The sequence below is a fragment of the Callithrix jacchus genome, chromosome 13 (genome assembly GCF_049354715.1).
Source record: "Callithrix jacchus isolate 240 chromosome 13, calJac240_pri, whole genome shotgun sequence".
Classification (NCBI taxonomy): domain Eukaryota; kingdom Metazoa; phylum Chordata; class Mammalia; order Primates; family Cebidae; genus Callithrix; species Callithrix jacchus.
Window position 1 is genome coordinate 74167839 of NC_133514.1, and position 14812 is coordinate 74182650.

The 14812-nt window shown below is 34.8% G+C and overlaps 1 protein-coding gene across 2 annotated transcripts in view; it reads right to left on the reverse strand.

The window, feature by feature from the left end:
- Positions 1 to 14812, reverse strand: part of DSC3 (desmocollin 3) — a 50277-nt gene that overhangs the window by 19883 nt on the left and 15582 nt on the right. For both annotated transcript variants that reach the window (XM_008979651.5, XM_008979650.5), the window contains exons 5-9: positions 12619 to 12774; positions 11213 to 11357; positions 9239 to 9405; positions 5830 to 5964; positions 5248 to 5433 (exon numbers count right to left, since the gene is read on the reverse strand). In XM_008979651.5, coding sequence (XP_008977899.1) covers positions 5248 to 5433; positions 5830 to 5964; positions 9239 to 9405; positions 11213 to 11357; positions 12619 to 12774 — 789 coding nt within the window. The remainder of the gene's footprint in view (positions 1 to 5247; positions 5434 to 5829; positions 5965 to 9238; positions 9406 to 11212; positions 11358 to 12618; positions 12775 to 14812) is intronic.

Consider the following 14812-nt stretch of genomic DNA (forward strand, 5'->3'; position numbering starts at 1 on the left):
ATTATGGATAAATCCCTTTTGTGAATATGGATGTAAATCCTATTCAGAAATTAGACACAATAGCTGAAAAAATTGAAATTACTATCTCAGGTATAACTTATGAGAAAAACGCTAATTCTCCCCAACTTTTTCTACAAAATTAACATAATTGTAAAGACATCAAAAGAGATATTTTTAAACTTAGGAGACAATTTGAAAGTTCACTTGGAAGAAGAAGCAAGATATTCATAAGAAAAAAATCCACAAAGGAGAGCACTATGTAAGAGTGGCATGGAACACTGCAAATATATTCTTACATAGCTAGCAATAATACAGCAGCATATATATACAAATTAATAAACAATAAATTAATGGTACAAAAGAGGATGTCAAAAACAAACTCAAATGTGCATCTATCTTATTTTATGACAAAGAAAATATATCAAAACCTGGAGGGTGAATGTATTATTCAAAGAATTGTGTTGGAACAGATAGGAAAACTAAAAATGGATTCATATTACATTTTGTTCTGGGATAAATTCCATGCAGATAAAAAGTTTAAATGGATAGATAGATAATTAAACAATAAGAAGAATTTCAGATAAAATACTTTCATAATGTTAACATTGTGATAATGACACAAATCTCACAACCATCTGATAAATTGTGACCTAGAATAAATTGTGATAAATTATGAGCCTCTGATCAATTGCAAGCCCTGCCAACAAAACAAATCCTGGAGGTCAAAAACCAACAAAAGCAAACTTATGAAACAATAAAAATAGGTAAAAATATTTGCAAAACTATTTTCTACTATAAAACCCTTACAAATAAATAGTTAATAGATGAGAAGAGCAAAACATAGAAAGTTGCTAAAAGGACTAGTGAGCTTGAAGATATAAAATATATTCAATAGTTTCTTCATATAAGGGGAATGTTCAGCCACACTGAAACACCATTTTCTTGCCATTCAACTGATAAATATCAAAACTTGATAATATCATTAGCAATTATTTTACAACAGACACGTGTGTACATTTCTAGTGAGCAAGTCAGCATGCACCACCTTTCTGGGCGTATTTATTTATCAGGCAATAAATCCACCACAGAAAAAAATAGCCATGTTTTTGGCTAAGGATTTCCATTTCTAGAAATTTATTCTACATTTAAATTATAGTTTATTCACTGTCATATATTTCGAAATAATGAAAAAATTAGAAAATCCATTGATATGATTTAAATTTCCATTTATAATGAACAAGTTAAATAATAATTTACATTCATATGATGGATATTTTACTGTAATTACTAAGATAGGTAGCTGTAAAAAATGACAAAACTATTTACCTACTGACATGTAATGATTTCAGAGAAAAGTTGCTGAATGAAGAATAGCACAGAATAAGGAATACAGAATATCCATGAGTGTGGTCTAAACTTCCACAGATATGGAACCGGTTAAAAACATATGGTATGCCTGTACTGTGAAATATTACTGATGTATATGTAATGAACTCAAGAGATATGTTAATTGAAGTAAATGCATTTGTTTTTAAAACAGAAATATGATAAGATTACTGAAACATGTTTGTGTATTTATAAAATACCTTTTGAATAATATACAGAAAACAGGTGACATGTATTAATTCTTCCAAGCAGAACTGAGTGGCTGACTTTTTAAGTGAGATGTTTTACACCATGGTTTTTCTTTCTTTTGAACTTTGTACTTTTGTTTCTTTTGAACTTTAAACTAATGAACTGCTTACTGAAAAATTTAAAATTACTGGTTTTATTACTAAATAAATGTAATAATTTGTTGACATTTAAAACAATTAAATGAGATACTATAGGCTAAGCACTTGGCATAATGTCTGGCATTCAGAAAATAATAAATATCAGCCATTGATGTTAATTTGCATTTAATATTAAGTATGAATTTGAGAATATAATTGAATTTCATTATAAGGGCTGCAGATAGAATAGATTCTGTGACATTGAATACAAACTGCCATGTGGGCTTAATGAAGCATGGCACACAGTAATGGAAAGATAATTAATTTTGGAACAAAACAGACCAGGTTTGTATTCCAGGGTGGACAGTTAATATATGCTTGACTTTGAGGAAGTTATTTACCTTCATCAGCCTTAGATAGTGGTTGTGTTTTGGGAGTTTGCTTTTTTTTTTAATCAATGTAAAATAGGGATAATAACATCTTATTATGCAGGGATATGACAACTATGTAACTTAAATATGCAACTTAAAAGTGCCCAGCATTTTCTGTGACATAAAAGGAATTTGATTCATGGTAACTACTTTTAAAATTCTAAAAATATTAAAAGTATTTCCTTGATGTAGAAACTAGGATATAATATCAAACATAAGGGCAACTATCTTATGTTTTAAAATATGAAAATAAATGTATACAAAATATATTGGGGAAATTTTTGATATCCTCCAGATGTGAAAGTAGGTTAGTCTGAACCAAAAACAAACCAGTAAAGTATTATTATGTAACTGTTCCCCATTCTGGAGAATCCTGGAGTGCTATGCAGAAATGAAGCAAATGTGTATCAGCCACATGGAATGAGAAATATTCCAGGATATAGCTTATAACTTCCAATCACCTTTGGACATTTTTACCTTACTATATCTATGGTCAGAACTCCTTGGTCAAAAAAACATACAAAAGAACCCTCAGTACAAATACTCATTGATTAGATCTTTTTAAAAATTGGAGGATGTTCTTTTGAAGAAGTTTACTAGAGATCATTTTGTATTGGTCAAAAAAACTTGCGAATAGAAATTTAATTCCTAGTGCTATTTAAATTTTATCTCCTCTAAGTGAGTCAAAACCATTGATATTAAATAATAATGATAATGATAGAGTTTCCCCATACAGATCTTGAGTAAAGGTCTTGAAAGAGACTGGAGGAGATGCCGTCTGACCAAGGAGCAGATAGACAGCACACCAAAAGGTCTGAGCTTGGGTCTCTGACAGAACCTAATGGAGTTAGTTAGCATTGTCTACCCTCCCCAAATCTTAAACTATTCTTTCACTTATTTATAGGAGAAGCCAAGGTTTGGTGAAGGAGAGATAGGAGATCATCAAGATTTGTTTTCTAAGCATCAATCATGACCCTGCTGATTAGAACAGGATGCAGTCAAAAACCAGCCACAATTAGTTAAAACCACGAAGCTGATGAGAGAGACCTCTAGTTGGCCTCAATCCTCATTATATGCTAATTGTAATGCATTAGCATGCTAAAATACATTCCCACAAGCTCTGTGATGGTTTACAAACGCCATGGTAATGCCCAGTTTATCTTATATGATCTAAAAGGGGAGAAACCTTCAGTTCCAGAAACTCCTTCCCCTTTTCTAGAAAATTCATGAATAACCCAGCCCTTATTTAGCATGTAATTAAGGAGTAGCTATAAATACAGCTAGCCAGCAATCCACAATTGCTACTCTGCCTAGGGAGTAACACTTCTCTGTCTGTAGAGGAACCATTTCCCTGTGCTATGTTGCTCTAATAAACTTGCTTTGTTTTCACTTTACTCTGTTGTCTTGCTCTTGAATTCTTATCTGGGTGAAGCCAGGAACCCTCTGGGTTGAGCCCCAATTTTGGGATTCTCCTACATCAGGAGGAAGAGGGGTGAAGGGTGTCCAGGAGAACCTTCAACAAAACATCTGTTATAATCACATCAATTTGAAAAAAATGCCAGTAGTAGGTAAGTGTTCAGCCTTGGAAACTGCATAAGATAATACAGTAGCCCTTTTCAGAACAATTATACACCACAGACCCTCAGCCAGTTCCCATGCGTGCTGAGAGATTCACATCTCAAGCACTCAAAGATTTGGCTCTTCAGATTTGGGGTTCCCACCTAAAACCAGAGGCCTCCCTCAGCAGGCAGCAGGCACAGCCCAGTCCAGAAGTGAGGTGAATTTAAGGCTCTCTGGGGGAAACCTTCAACATGTGGGGTCTGGTTACCGAGAAGGGATGTGAAGGGTAAATGCCCCAGGTATCCATCTTTGAGGAGATAAATATGAGGTAAGTTATACATGGTTTCTTGAATGGATGGACACCAAAGATGACCAGCTCAATAACGCAGAATGGATTGGCTTTTCCTCCTTCCCTGTCTTATTTCCCTATCTTAACATTGGCTTCCTGGGACCCACTTCCTAAATATCTACCCATGTTCAGGTCTTTGTCTTGCATTCTGCTTTCTGGAGAGTCCAGATAAAGACTAGATCGATTTGTACTAACAAAAAATAAAAGCAATCAGTATCATTTCCTTATTTCCTTTCCTATTATTCTCAACTATAAAGCATAGTGTGTTTTTTAAGTACTTGGTTTTTAGTATTCAATTTGAGCAGATCACATAGAAAAATAAAATAAGGAGGCTTGATGTCAAGAGTCTATACTTGACTCTTCACATATGGACAGAAGTTGCCAAGTCTTAATATATGATCCTTGGAAATTTTTACTGAGGTAATAACTCCAAATAGAGGTTTTTATGTACCAAAGCTGCCACTGTACTATTTTTGGTGGATAAGCCTCTTTCACTCAATGAATGACCCCTATTCTTGTCCACAAGACAATATTTTATTGTTATTGTTCTGAGCTAGAAGTATAAAACCAATGATCCTTTTCAAACATATCCCTTCCTATCCTCATAACCTGGAGCCTAGAATGTACCAGGACAATCAAATATACAACATATTGAATAAAAAGTAAGTTTGTTCAGTGCTGTCTGAGGTAACACTAAATTTCATTGTCAATGTTACCTTTACAAGGATGAGATACAACCAGGCATATATTAAACAGAAAATGAGAAGAATATGAGCTTCTATGTCACATCATGTAAGAATTAAGAAATTGAGAATATTTATCCTACAAAAGGTAAGTCTCAAATGAACATAGCAGACTTTTCAAAAGAATTATACCTGTTCTGAATAGCATTAGAGAAAGAATCAGAACCAAACACCTGAGTTATAAGGAGAATAAATTTCTGAGAACCAAAGCGTTTTATAAGTGGAATAAATGGCCAGTGGAGCCATGGAGATCGTTAAAAATGTTCAAGCAGAAGCTGGGTGACTAGCAACTGGCGATAAAATTAGATTGGCATGAGATTGGAATACTGGTTTAAACAGATTTTAAATTCTCTTCCAACTTGTAGAGTCTATGATCTGAAACTATTTAGTTGATTAAATTATTAGTTAACTAAAACCAGTTAATTTGGAAGTTATCAGTTACACTACTGTACCTTTACAACACAAAGAACACCTTCGTTAGTTCCTTTGTCTGTGCTGATTTTGAAATGTTCGTTTTCATTTCCCTTTAAAATGGTGAAATTGGCTCTCCAATTGGCAGTATTAATTAAATCCTTATCTTCAACAGATATTCGTAAGATTTCCACGTTAAATACATTCTCCTCTACAAATGCCTCATACTGAAACAGAAAGAAGTCATTGATAATTAATATGTTACTTTATAGACAACTTTTACCAAGACAAAGTGATTCCAAAAATACTTACCATTATAATTTCACATAGATTATTTTAAAACTGTCAATCAAAAACATTATTGTTTCATTAAGGGTTATCCTTTAAATAAAAGAAGAGTTTCATTACGAATGAAGACTAGTTACTGGTCTTTAACAAAAGGGACATAATAGAAGCACTAATATGAATAAATAAAATAGATTCACTTATTTGTTTAAACTTTAATTTTATTCATAAAATATGCCTCAAAGTATGATATTTTATGAAATATTAATTTTATTAATTCAATTTAAATAAAAAATGACATTAGATAAGACAGGCATATTTTGATATTCCATACTTACAGATTTTTGTCTGAAAGTAGGTGCATTATCATTTGAATCTGTTACTGTTATGATACAAGTTGATGTGCCTATCAATCCAAAAAACTGGCCATCCATGTCTTGTGCTTTCATTATCAATGAGTACTTGTCTACAACCTGAAGACAAAGCAAATATTTAACTAGCCTTGAAAAATTGTTGTTAGATTTATGAATGAAACTTCAATTGCACACTCACTCACTCACTCACTCATATACACACAATCTGTGAGTGTCTGTGCTTTTACATGATTTCTATATTTGCACAGACTCTAGGAATTTGGTAGACAAGGATAAAGCTGAAAAGGTAGGGAGAGATGAAATTACCAAGACCCATCTCAAAAATTATACTTAAGCTCTAAGTAACAGGTAGTAGCAAAAAGGTTTTTAGAAGTCATAAAGGCAGCACAAAATAAGAATCTTGGAGTTTTAGAAAAAAATATTCTTAAAAAAGTTTTGGCTTAATTTGAAGTAAACTGAGGAATCAAAGCAATTCATTAAAAAAAAACCTGCAGCGATCATCTAAAACAGGTGGCCCAGGCCATTGCAGTGACTCACGCCTGTAGTCCCAGCACTTTGGGAGGCCAAGGTGGAAGGATCACTGGAGGCCAAGAGTTTGAGACTAGCAATATAGCAATACCTCATCTCTCTAAAAAAATAAAAATTTAGCTGGGCATGTTGATGTGTGTCTGTACTCCCAAGCTACTTGAGAGGATGAGGCAGGGAGACCCTAAAGTGGGAGTTCGAGGTAACAGTGAGCTATGATCATGCCACTGCCCTCCAGCCTGAGCCACAGAGCAAAATCTCTTCTCTAAAAAACAAATTAATAAATGGGGCAAGGTGTCCCAAATCTGAGGCAGTCGCAATCACGACAAAGAGAAAAGACAACAGGAAAGTTCCTTGGGAGTTAGAATGCAGTAGGACTTAATAATAAATTCTATATTAAAATTAGGAAGAAGGGGTTGAGAATGATGTACAGGTGTCTCACTTGGAGAGATAGGAAGATAGGGACATCACCAAACAATACAGGAATGTAGGAGAACAGTTCTTGGAGGAAGTAAATACTACTGAGGTTGACAAAGGAGTAGAAATACTGAGTATTGTTTTGCATATGTTGAATCTTATGTGCCTGAAGTAAATCTAAGGAGTAAAGTCCAAAAGGCACCTGGATATATGGCCTCATATATGTGGAAGAGATCATGCCCAGAAATGTCTGTCCAGAAGTCATCAGTATGTAGATGGGGGTTGAGATTACAGCAGGAAGCAGATTATTAAATTGAGGAGAGGCTGCAGGATGAGAAAAGCCTAGGATACAAGGAACTACAGCATTTCTAGCATGAGGGAATAAGAAGACTATGCAAAGCCCACTAAAAAGGAAAGATCGGAGAAGCAGGAGGAAGACCAGAAATCTAAGGGGAAAGAGAGTTTTAAGAAGTGTCAGCAGTAGACAGGGACTTAAGGTTGCTGCTGGATTTGGCAATGAAATTTGGCAGTTGGTGTGATGATGGCGAATTGAAGTCATTAATTTGTTGTCCAATCGTCTTTGTGGCCTTTCTCTTTTATCTTACTATTCTTTCGTCACACTTTTCTTATTTTGGTTTTTTTTTTTTTTTCATTGTTTGCTTCCCTCTATCTCTTCCCTCAGACTTTATTTTACTTGATCTCCCTTCAACACTGAAACCCAATACTCTGGCCAGGCGCCATGTGGCTCACGCCTGTAAATTCCAACACTTTGGGAGGCTGAGGCAGGCTTATTGCTTGAGCGCAGGAGTTGAGACCAGACTGGGCAGCGTGACAAAATCCTGTCTCTACAAACAATAAAAAAATCAGCCAGGCATGGCGGTGTGTCCTGTAATCTCAGCTACTCAGGAGGCTGAGGTGAGAAGATTGTTTGAGCCCAGGAGGTAGAGGATGGAGTGCACCATGATTGTGCCATCACACTTCAGCCTGGGCAACAGAGCTAGACTCCATCCCAAACAAAAAGAAAGAAAGAAAGAGAAAGAAAAAAAAAAATACAAAGAAAGTAACCAATATTCCCACCTTAAAATGCTCTTCCCATATGTTTTAAGAATCCCTGATATTCTGTTTTTCTTCCTCCAAATTCATTGCTTTTTATCTCCCACGATTTTTACTTCTTATGTTTTTCCCCTCAACACTCCATGGTTGTTGCCCACAAAATCCTGGTAGATTTTTTCTTCTTCAGGAAAGTAGCAGACCTGGGCTTGACCCTAAAACTGTATCTTACAAGTTGTGAGCCTCTAAATTTAATTTTTCCAAACCTCATTTTGAAAAATGTGATAACTAAAACCTGTTAACTTGCAGTTTTAATTATTCACTTGATTACCATATCATCTCTACAAACTCCACAGATATGAAACCACATTCAGATTGTCTCCTTAAAACTTTCCCACTTATGATTATCCTCATGTATTTTATCTATAACACAAAATGCCCTGGCCCCACAAAAAATAAAAATAGCGATAATTAAAACATTTGTACTACTTCTGAGTCTTTTTTTTTTTAGATTCCCACCATCCCTCTTTGTTTCTTTGGCATCAAATCCCATTGATTGCTTATTTATAATGTATTTTCTATTCTTATATACTCTTCTGTATATGGTATTCTAGTTGTAGTGGGAAACACTGAACTAATCCAAAAAAGCTATTTTGTGCATATAAAATTGATTCATCTGTTTTAGTCAATAATGCATGATTCTGAGTTAAATGGAGGCTGACAAAATAAAACAATAAAAACTAAATATAAGAAGATTCAGTGCAATAATTTGACTTGAGCAAGTCAATCAATTATTCTGTCACATTTCTCCTTTACAGATTGAATATAACACCTATCTAGTCAAACAAAAATATTCTAAATGGCAAATACAGTTATGCATAAAGAAGGTCAATATAAAGTACCATATACATGACAATATGCTGTTACTATCATCCAAAAAGTGTTACATATTTTTAATAATCCATCAATTTTATTTCAATTAATATTTTACCCACTAAAAGTACATCTATAATAATTAAAATAGAAAGCAGGGCATGATCTGCACCCATAGAACAAGTGAAACTTATTTTCCTACACGGAAATTTAAACCTTTGCTGAACTGGAACCAAATAGGCACATGTAAGAAAAAAACATTTTATAACAATTTTTTCCTTTCCACATCCTTTCTAAATCCCAGTTGATCTGTATTTCTTATTCCTTATAGCTACTCTAAAATAAGGAAATGCAAATAATATTAAAAGCAGAAAAAAATTAGGAATTCTTATTGTGTTATGCCTAAAACAAAATTAAACTCTTAATCCACAGGATAGCAAGTTACAACAAATGGGAGAGGGAAGCTTAATCCTCAGAGAAATGATATTCTATGGAGTGTGTGAGATACCTCTCTGTCCAAATAATGAGAGACTATGGTGATTACACCTGTGCTGGGATGCACAGAAAAGAGCCCAGGAGATCTTGGTGTCTGCTCCAAAATGCTGTATTTCAGACGCGTGTGCATTGTGTCCGGCTCATCTCTGTCTGTGGCACTAACCACCCCCACTGTAGTACCTGCACATTAAAAAATAAAAGAGCCTTTAATTGCCAGCATTGCTAAATATATTAAAAAGTATATACATTCTTAAATTGTTAACAATGATGGTGAAAACCTAATTTAAAATGTATTTATTGCCAGCACTATTATTTCAGTGTTAGATAGGACTGGTGAAGATAACTTCAAATTTATCACACAAAACACTCTGATGCTGAAAATTAAGATATACTTTTGTTCTGCTCACAGTTTAAAATATTTGTTCATAAATTACTAAAGAAATTATTTAAATGGCAATCAAAAATAATTTGAATTCATATTTGCACGTATTTCAATAACAAACCTAGTTGGAGGAATAAACCATGTCTCCTTAATAATCACATTCTTATGGGTATGCAGTAATAATATAGATGATCAAGTTGACCTTTAGTAGTCCAGCCTCTCCTTTCTACGATCTTTTTGCTGCTTCCTGATTTGATCTGTTCTATTAAACTAGTTTAGTATCACAGCCTTAACTTGTCTGAACCTTCTGATAAAATGTGCTTAAAGCACCTTGGGTTAAGCTGGGCATTGAAGTGTTTGTCCTTTATCTTTCTCTGTTACTACAGAAGAGAAGAGAATCCTTAACAAAGCCTGAAACCAATTACCTCTTTTTGAAAAAGGAAAAGCATACCCCATTGCTAATTATTAAAGACAATGTAATGTCAGAATTGTGAAGCTAAAAGTATTACAGGTCATCTAATGGAACGAACTCCTTTTACAAGTAAGAAAACTCAAAGAGACTTCCATGAGTTTCCACAATGAATTAGTAACATGCCCCACATCAAAAACTATGTTTCCTATGCTATAGTGGCTATTTTATCATCTATGTGTGTTTCATAACATCATGTTGTAAACCTCCACTATACACAATACAATTTATTTTAAAAAAACCAAACTAGGTTTCTTATACTGCAAACCAATAATTTCTTAAATTTTTTAACTGTGTCATGTGAGTAATAAAGAGGTTAACATCTATGACATCAAATTAACAAAGGAAAACATAAAGGGAAAATGCAGATATAATATTGCAGTGAAGATCTAAGCAACTACTGGAAACTTGAATAAGCAAATTAGCAAAGTCATCCTTTATGACTGAGTCCTCCTTCTTTTAACTTTATCGTGAGTAGTTATTCTCCACATTGCAAATCTCAGAAGTTCTCAGAAGCCATCATGAGTGCTACATTTTAAGGGCCAGATAAACTAAAATACTCTGGTTTTCCACACGTAAGAGCAAGTGTTTAGAATGGAGAACATTTGTGGTAAGTTTCTCTGAAGTTATTCCAGTATTCATTCTAAATTGGAAGTAGCAATATAGTAGTTTTAAGAAAAGAGAATATAAATAGGAGCATAAAAAAATGGAACCCTCAGTGGAAGCCATTTAACACCTTCCTAAATAAAACCTCAAAAAAAAAAAAAAAACTATACTGATTTCAGTTTTGTTGTTCATTCCACCCTGCATGTCCTCTCCTGGAGTTGAGGATAATGAAACACCCACATAATGAGAAAATGAAATAAAATATATAAACAAAATATTATACAAAGCTTGACTAACTGTTAGCTGCCTTCAGTTAATTTGTATTGTATTGGCAACAACAAAAACTTCTGTACTGTATGCATAAGGCACATATGATTGAAACTGATGGGATTAAGTGTTTTGTAGTAAGTAGACACTAGTTCAACGTTATCTCAGGCTGATCTGGCCTTGAGTATAAAAAGCTCAATGTCTTTTAAAATGTACACAGACATGTTGAAAATGATTCTTTTTATTATTCAAAACAGACTTACCAAGTCTACTACTTTCTGAAACTTCAAAATTATAAATTGCCTCTGTGAAAACAGGGTGGTTGTCATTTTCATCCTCTACTCTGATGGGCAGTGGGAGAGGCTGATCTGCTAAATATCCGTCTGCAGTTGACGCATAAGCAATCAACTGCAAAACAGCAAAAAGACAGTTCCGTTAATATCAGATTCTGGCAAGACAGAATAAGATGGTTTATTTACTACCTGCTTTGCAGATCTTTTCAATAATAAACAATTTTGACGTTTTTTTCTATTCACTGTGTTTTTAATTATCAAAGCACCAAATGTAGAAACCTTTACTGCAAAGAGCATCCAGTATGTGAAGGAAATCACTACTGCAAATAAAACCTAGGTCAGAGTACAGTGAAGTCAGGGCTGACTCTGTCCATTAGACTGAGGAATTAAATGTGAATATAAATTTTCTCTATAATCAGAAAATTATGTTGGGGAGAACAATTAAATTCACTGCAATGGAAAAAATTCCTACTACATCATCTAAATAAAGCAGCAATTCCCAATTTGTCACTACCAAGCCCTGTTATTATTTTATCTAGTAGACCACATATTTGTAAGAATTTTTCTGACAAAATGTACTAATATTCCCATTGTTGATTAAAGGTAATGCAATGTAAATTGAATATATTTCTATTCAGCATGTGATTACAATACTGAATTGAACATTTTCTAACCAAATGCAACGCATGTCACATGGGGGACAGCAGTCATGTTTGCTTACATGGCCTCTTTTCCCTCGTTTTCTAGGAACAGAAGCTCTCTTTCCAGTAATTATTCCATCAGAATCACAGGAATGACACATGGCCTCACAGCATTTACCATATTATACTAAAAATTATCTGAATTCTTTCCCATTGACTATATGCTCATCCATATCAGAATACTGGCTTATTAACCCTTATTTGAGTTTTGTCTCCCACTTTCACTTTCTTATGTAGTTCTCAGATGTGATCCAATAATCATCTGTGAGGAAGAAAGACAGAAATGGAAGTAACAGCAGTATAGAAAGAGGACTCTTCCAGTCAACTACAGACGTGTCTTGAAGTGAAGAAAAGGTACCAGTAACCAGTGAGAAAGGGAGTGAGATTATCTCATAAGCAAAACTAACTGTTTGGAAATTACTGACATTTACATTGAAATACATTGAAATTTACGTTCATATATTAAACCTCTTTGCTTCACTTCAGGCTTACCTAACAGCAGTTGAGACAAAGAGCTGACCAAGTATTCCAAAACATTTCACATTCTGTTTTCCATTGACTCTAAGATACCCTCTAAGGAGAGAGTGCAAGAAGACAGGAAAGAGTAGATGGAGTAAGCATCAGAAGGAACATAGTTTAATAATTTAAAGCCAGGCATATCAATAAAGCTCCTACATCAAAAACATCATATTCTTCACGATCCACACGCTGAGTGCAAAACAGATTTCCAGTGTCTCTTTCTATATAAAACAAATTTAAAGGTTCTTGATCAACTCCACGTCCGGTTATTGAGTAGAAGACAGTATAGTTCTGTGCTGCATCAGATTCAACCTAAAAGTGGAAAAAAGTATGAATAAAATTAAATTCAGTTAAAATATCATTTTTTAAATGCAGCTGATGTATCTTTTTATTTTAAAGAGATGATTTCAATAGAAAAGGTAGAAAATAACAATAATAGCTATTGTTGGCAAGGGTCAGGCAAACTGGGACTCTCATATGAAGAAGAGAATGCCAATTGGAATGTACCTTAGAAAGAAAACTGACAAAAAATTAAAAGAATAAGCCATGAAAATAAACAGGAAAGGATCTTTCTGGCAGAGGAAGTAGAAAGTGCAAGAGAACAGGCCGGGGTTTTGCCTAGAATATTCAAGAAGTAGCAAGAAGGCCACTGCGATTGGAGTAGAAAGAGCATAGAAGTGAAACCCCGTCTCTACTAAAAATACAAAAAATTAGCTGGGCATGGTGGCGCGTGCCTGTAATCCCAGCTACTCAGGAGGCTGAGGCAGGAGAATTGCCTGAACCCAGGAGGCAGAGGTTGCGCTGAGCCAAGATCGTGCCATTGCACTCCAGCCTGGGTAACAAAAGCGAAACTCCGTCTCAAAAAAAAGCACGGAAAAGAAGTAGGGGATGAGGAGGTAATGAGGTAGTAGGGCCACATCACACTGGAGAATTTGAGGATGCTGGCTTTTCCTTGGAGTTAAATGGAAAACCACTGGAGAATTTAGACGAAAGCAATATCATCTGATTTCTATCCTTAAAGGTAATACTTGCTGTTTTGTGAAGCACAACTAGATGTGTTTGGATGGGTAAAAGAAAAAGTAGGTAGACTACTGAGGAAGTTACTGCAAAAACCCAGAGAAGAGACTGTAGTTAGTTAGACTAACATGGTAGCCACCGAGGTGGTGAGAAGTGGTTAGATTCTGGATATAATTTAAAGGTACAGCCATCAGAATTTGCTGATGGGTTGGAGGTGTGGTATAAAGATGAAAGTCAAGGATGCTATGTCAGAGGGTGCTAGTATCTCCTAATATCTATTCTGCCCATCTTCCTTAGTATTAGAATTTGTAGTGATCACAAGGTTGCCCAGAAGAAAGGCTTTGTCAGTCACTCTTGCAATTTGGTAGAGCCACATGAAAAGGTCAGGTCAAGGGAATATGAACAAAAATGATATGTGCAAATCCCAGCTGTGCTGTAGAAAGTGAGCAAGTATCTTCTCCCTGTTGGACACAGAGATGAGCCATCTGGAACTTGCAGGGACAGCCAAGCTAAAAATAGAAAGAAACCTGGGTCCCTGATATTTTCTCAGATTAGAACCTTTTTACCAGATCAAACTTTTACAAGAAAGGAATAAACCTCCATCTTGCTTAAGCCACTGTTATTTGGGATCTCAGTAAAATGCCACTCTGCCAATAATATATAATAAATTCAGAAATCAAAAGTTTAGCTATGAGAAGAATAGGCAGATAGGCTAAATTGAAGCTCAATATCTATTTTATTTTCCTTCTACAGTGTCCTCTCATAGTGTAGATTCTAGAAACATTCAAACAAAAAAACCCAAAACCCCCAAATTTTGCAGAACCTCTTAAAACCAGAGTTCTGGATTTAAACATGGATGATTACATGTGCTTGAACAAGACTGGAAAGCCAAAAGTGAGGTAGGCAGATGTCTTATTTTTGCTGTGTCTGCTACTTTCGCTGGCATCATAGTTTATCTTTCTTTCTTTCTTTCTTTTTTTCTAGTGGGCATGTGTCCCATTTTTGCTACTTCTGCTATTTTTGCTGACATCACAGTTCAGATTATTTGTTTTCCTTCCTTCCTTCCTTTTTTCCTTCTTTCTTTCCTTCCTTCCTTCCTTCCTTTGTTCCTTCCTTCTTTCCTTACTTCCTTCTTTGCTGAAACAGCATATGTACTACTACATATTTGACAATTTTGTAAGCATTACAAAATAAGATACAGATCAATCTTTTTACAGATGCTGGTTGGCACAGTTCAGAGACTGTTTTGAAGTTGCATGAGGAAAAACATGGCTCTGATGTTTTCCTGACTCTGTCAGTGGCACTTGGGTTCTAGAAATAATGTCTTCTCTAT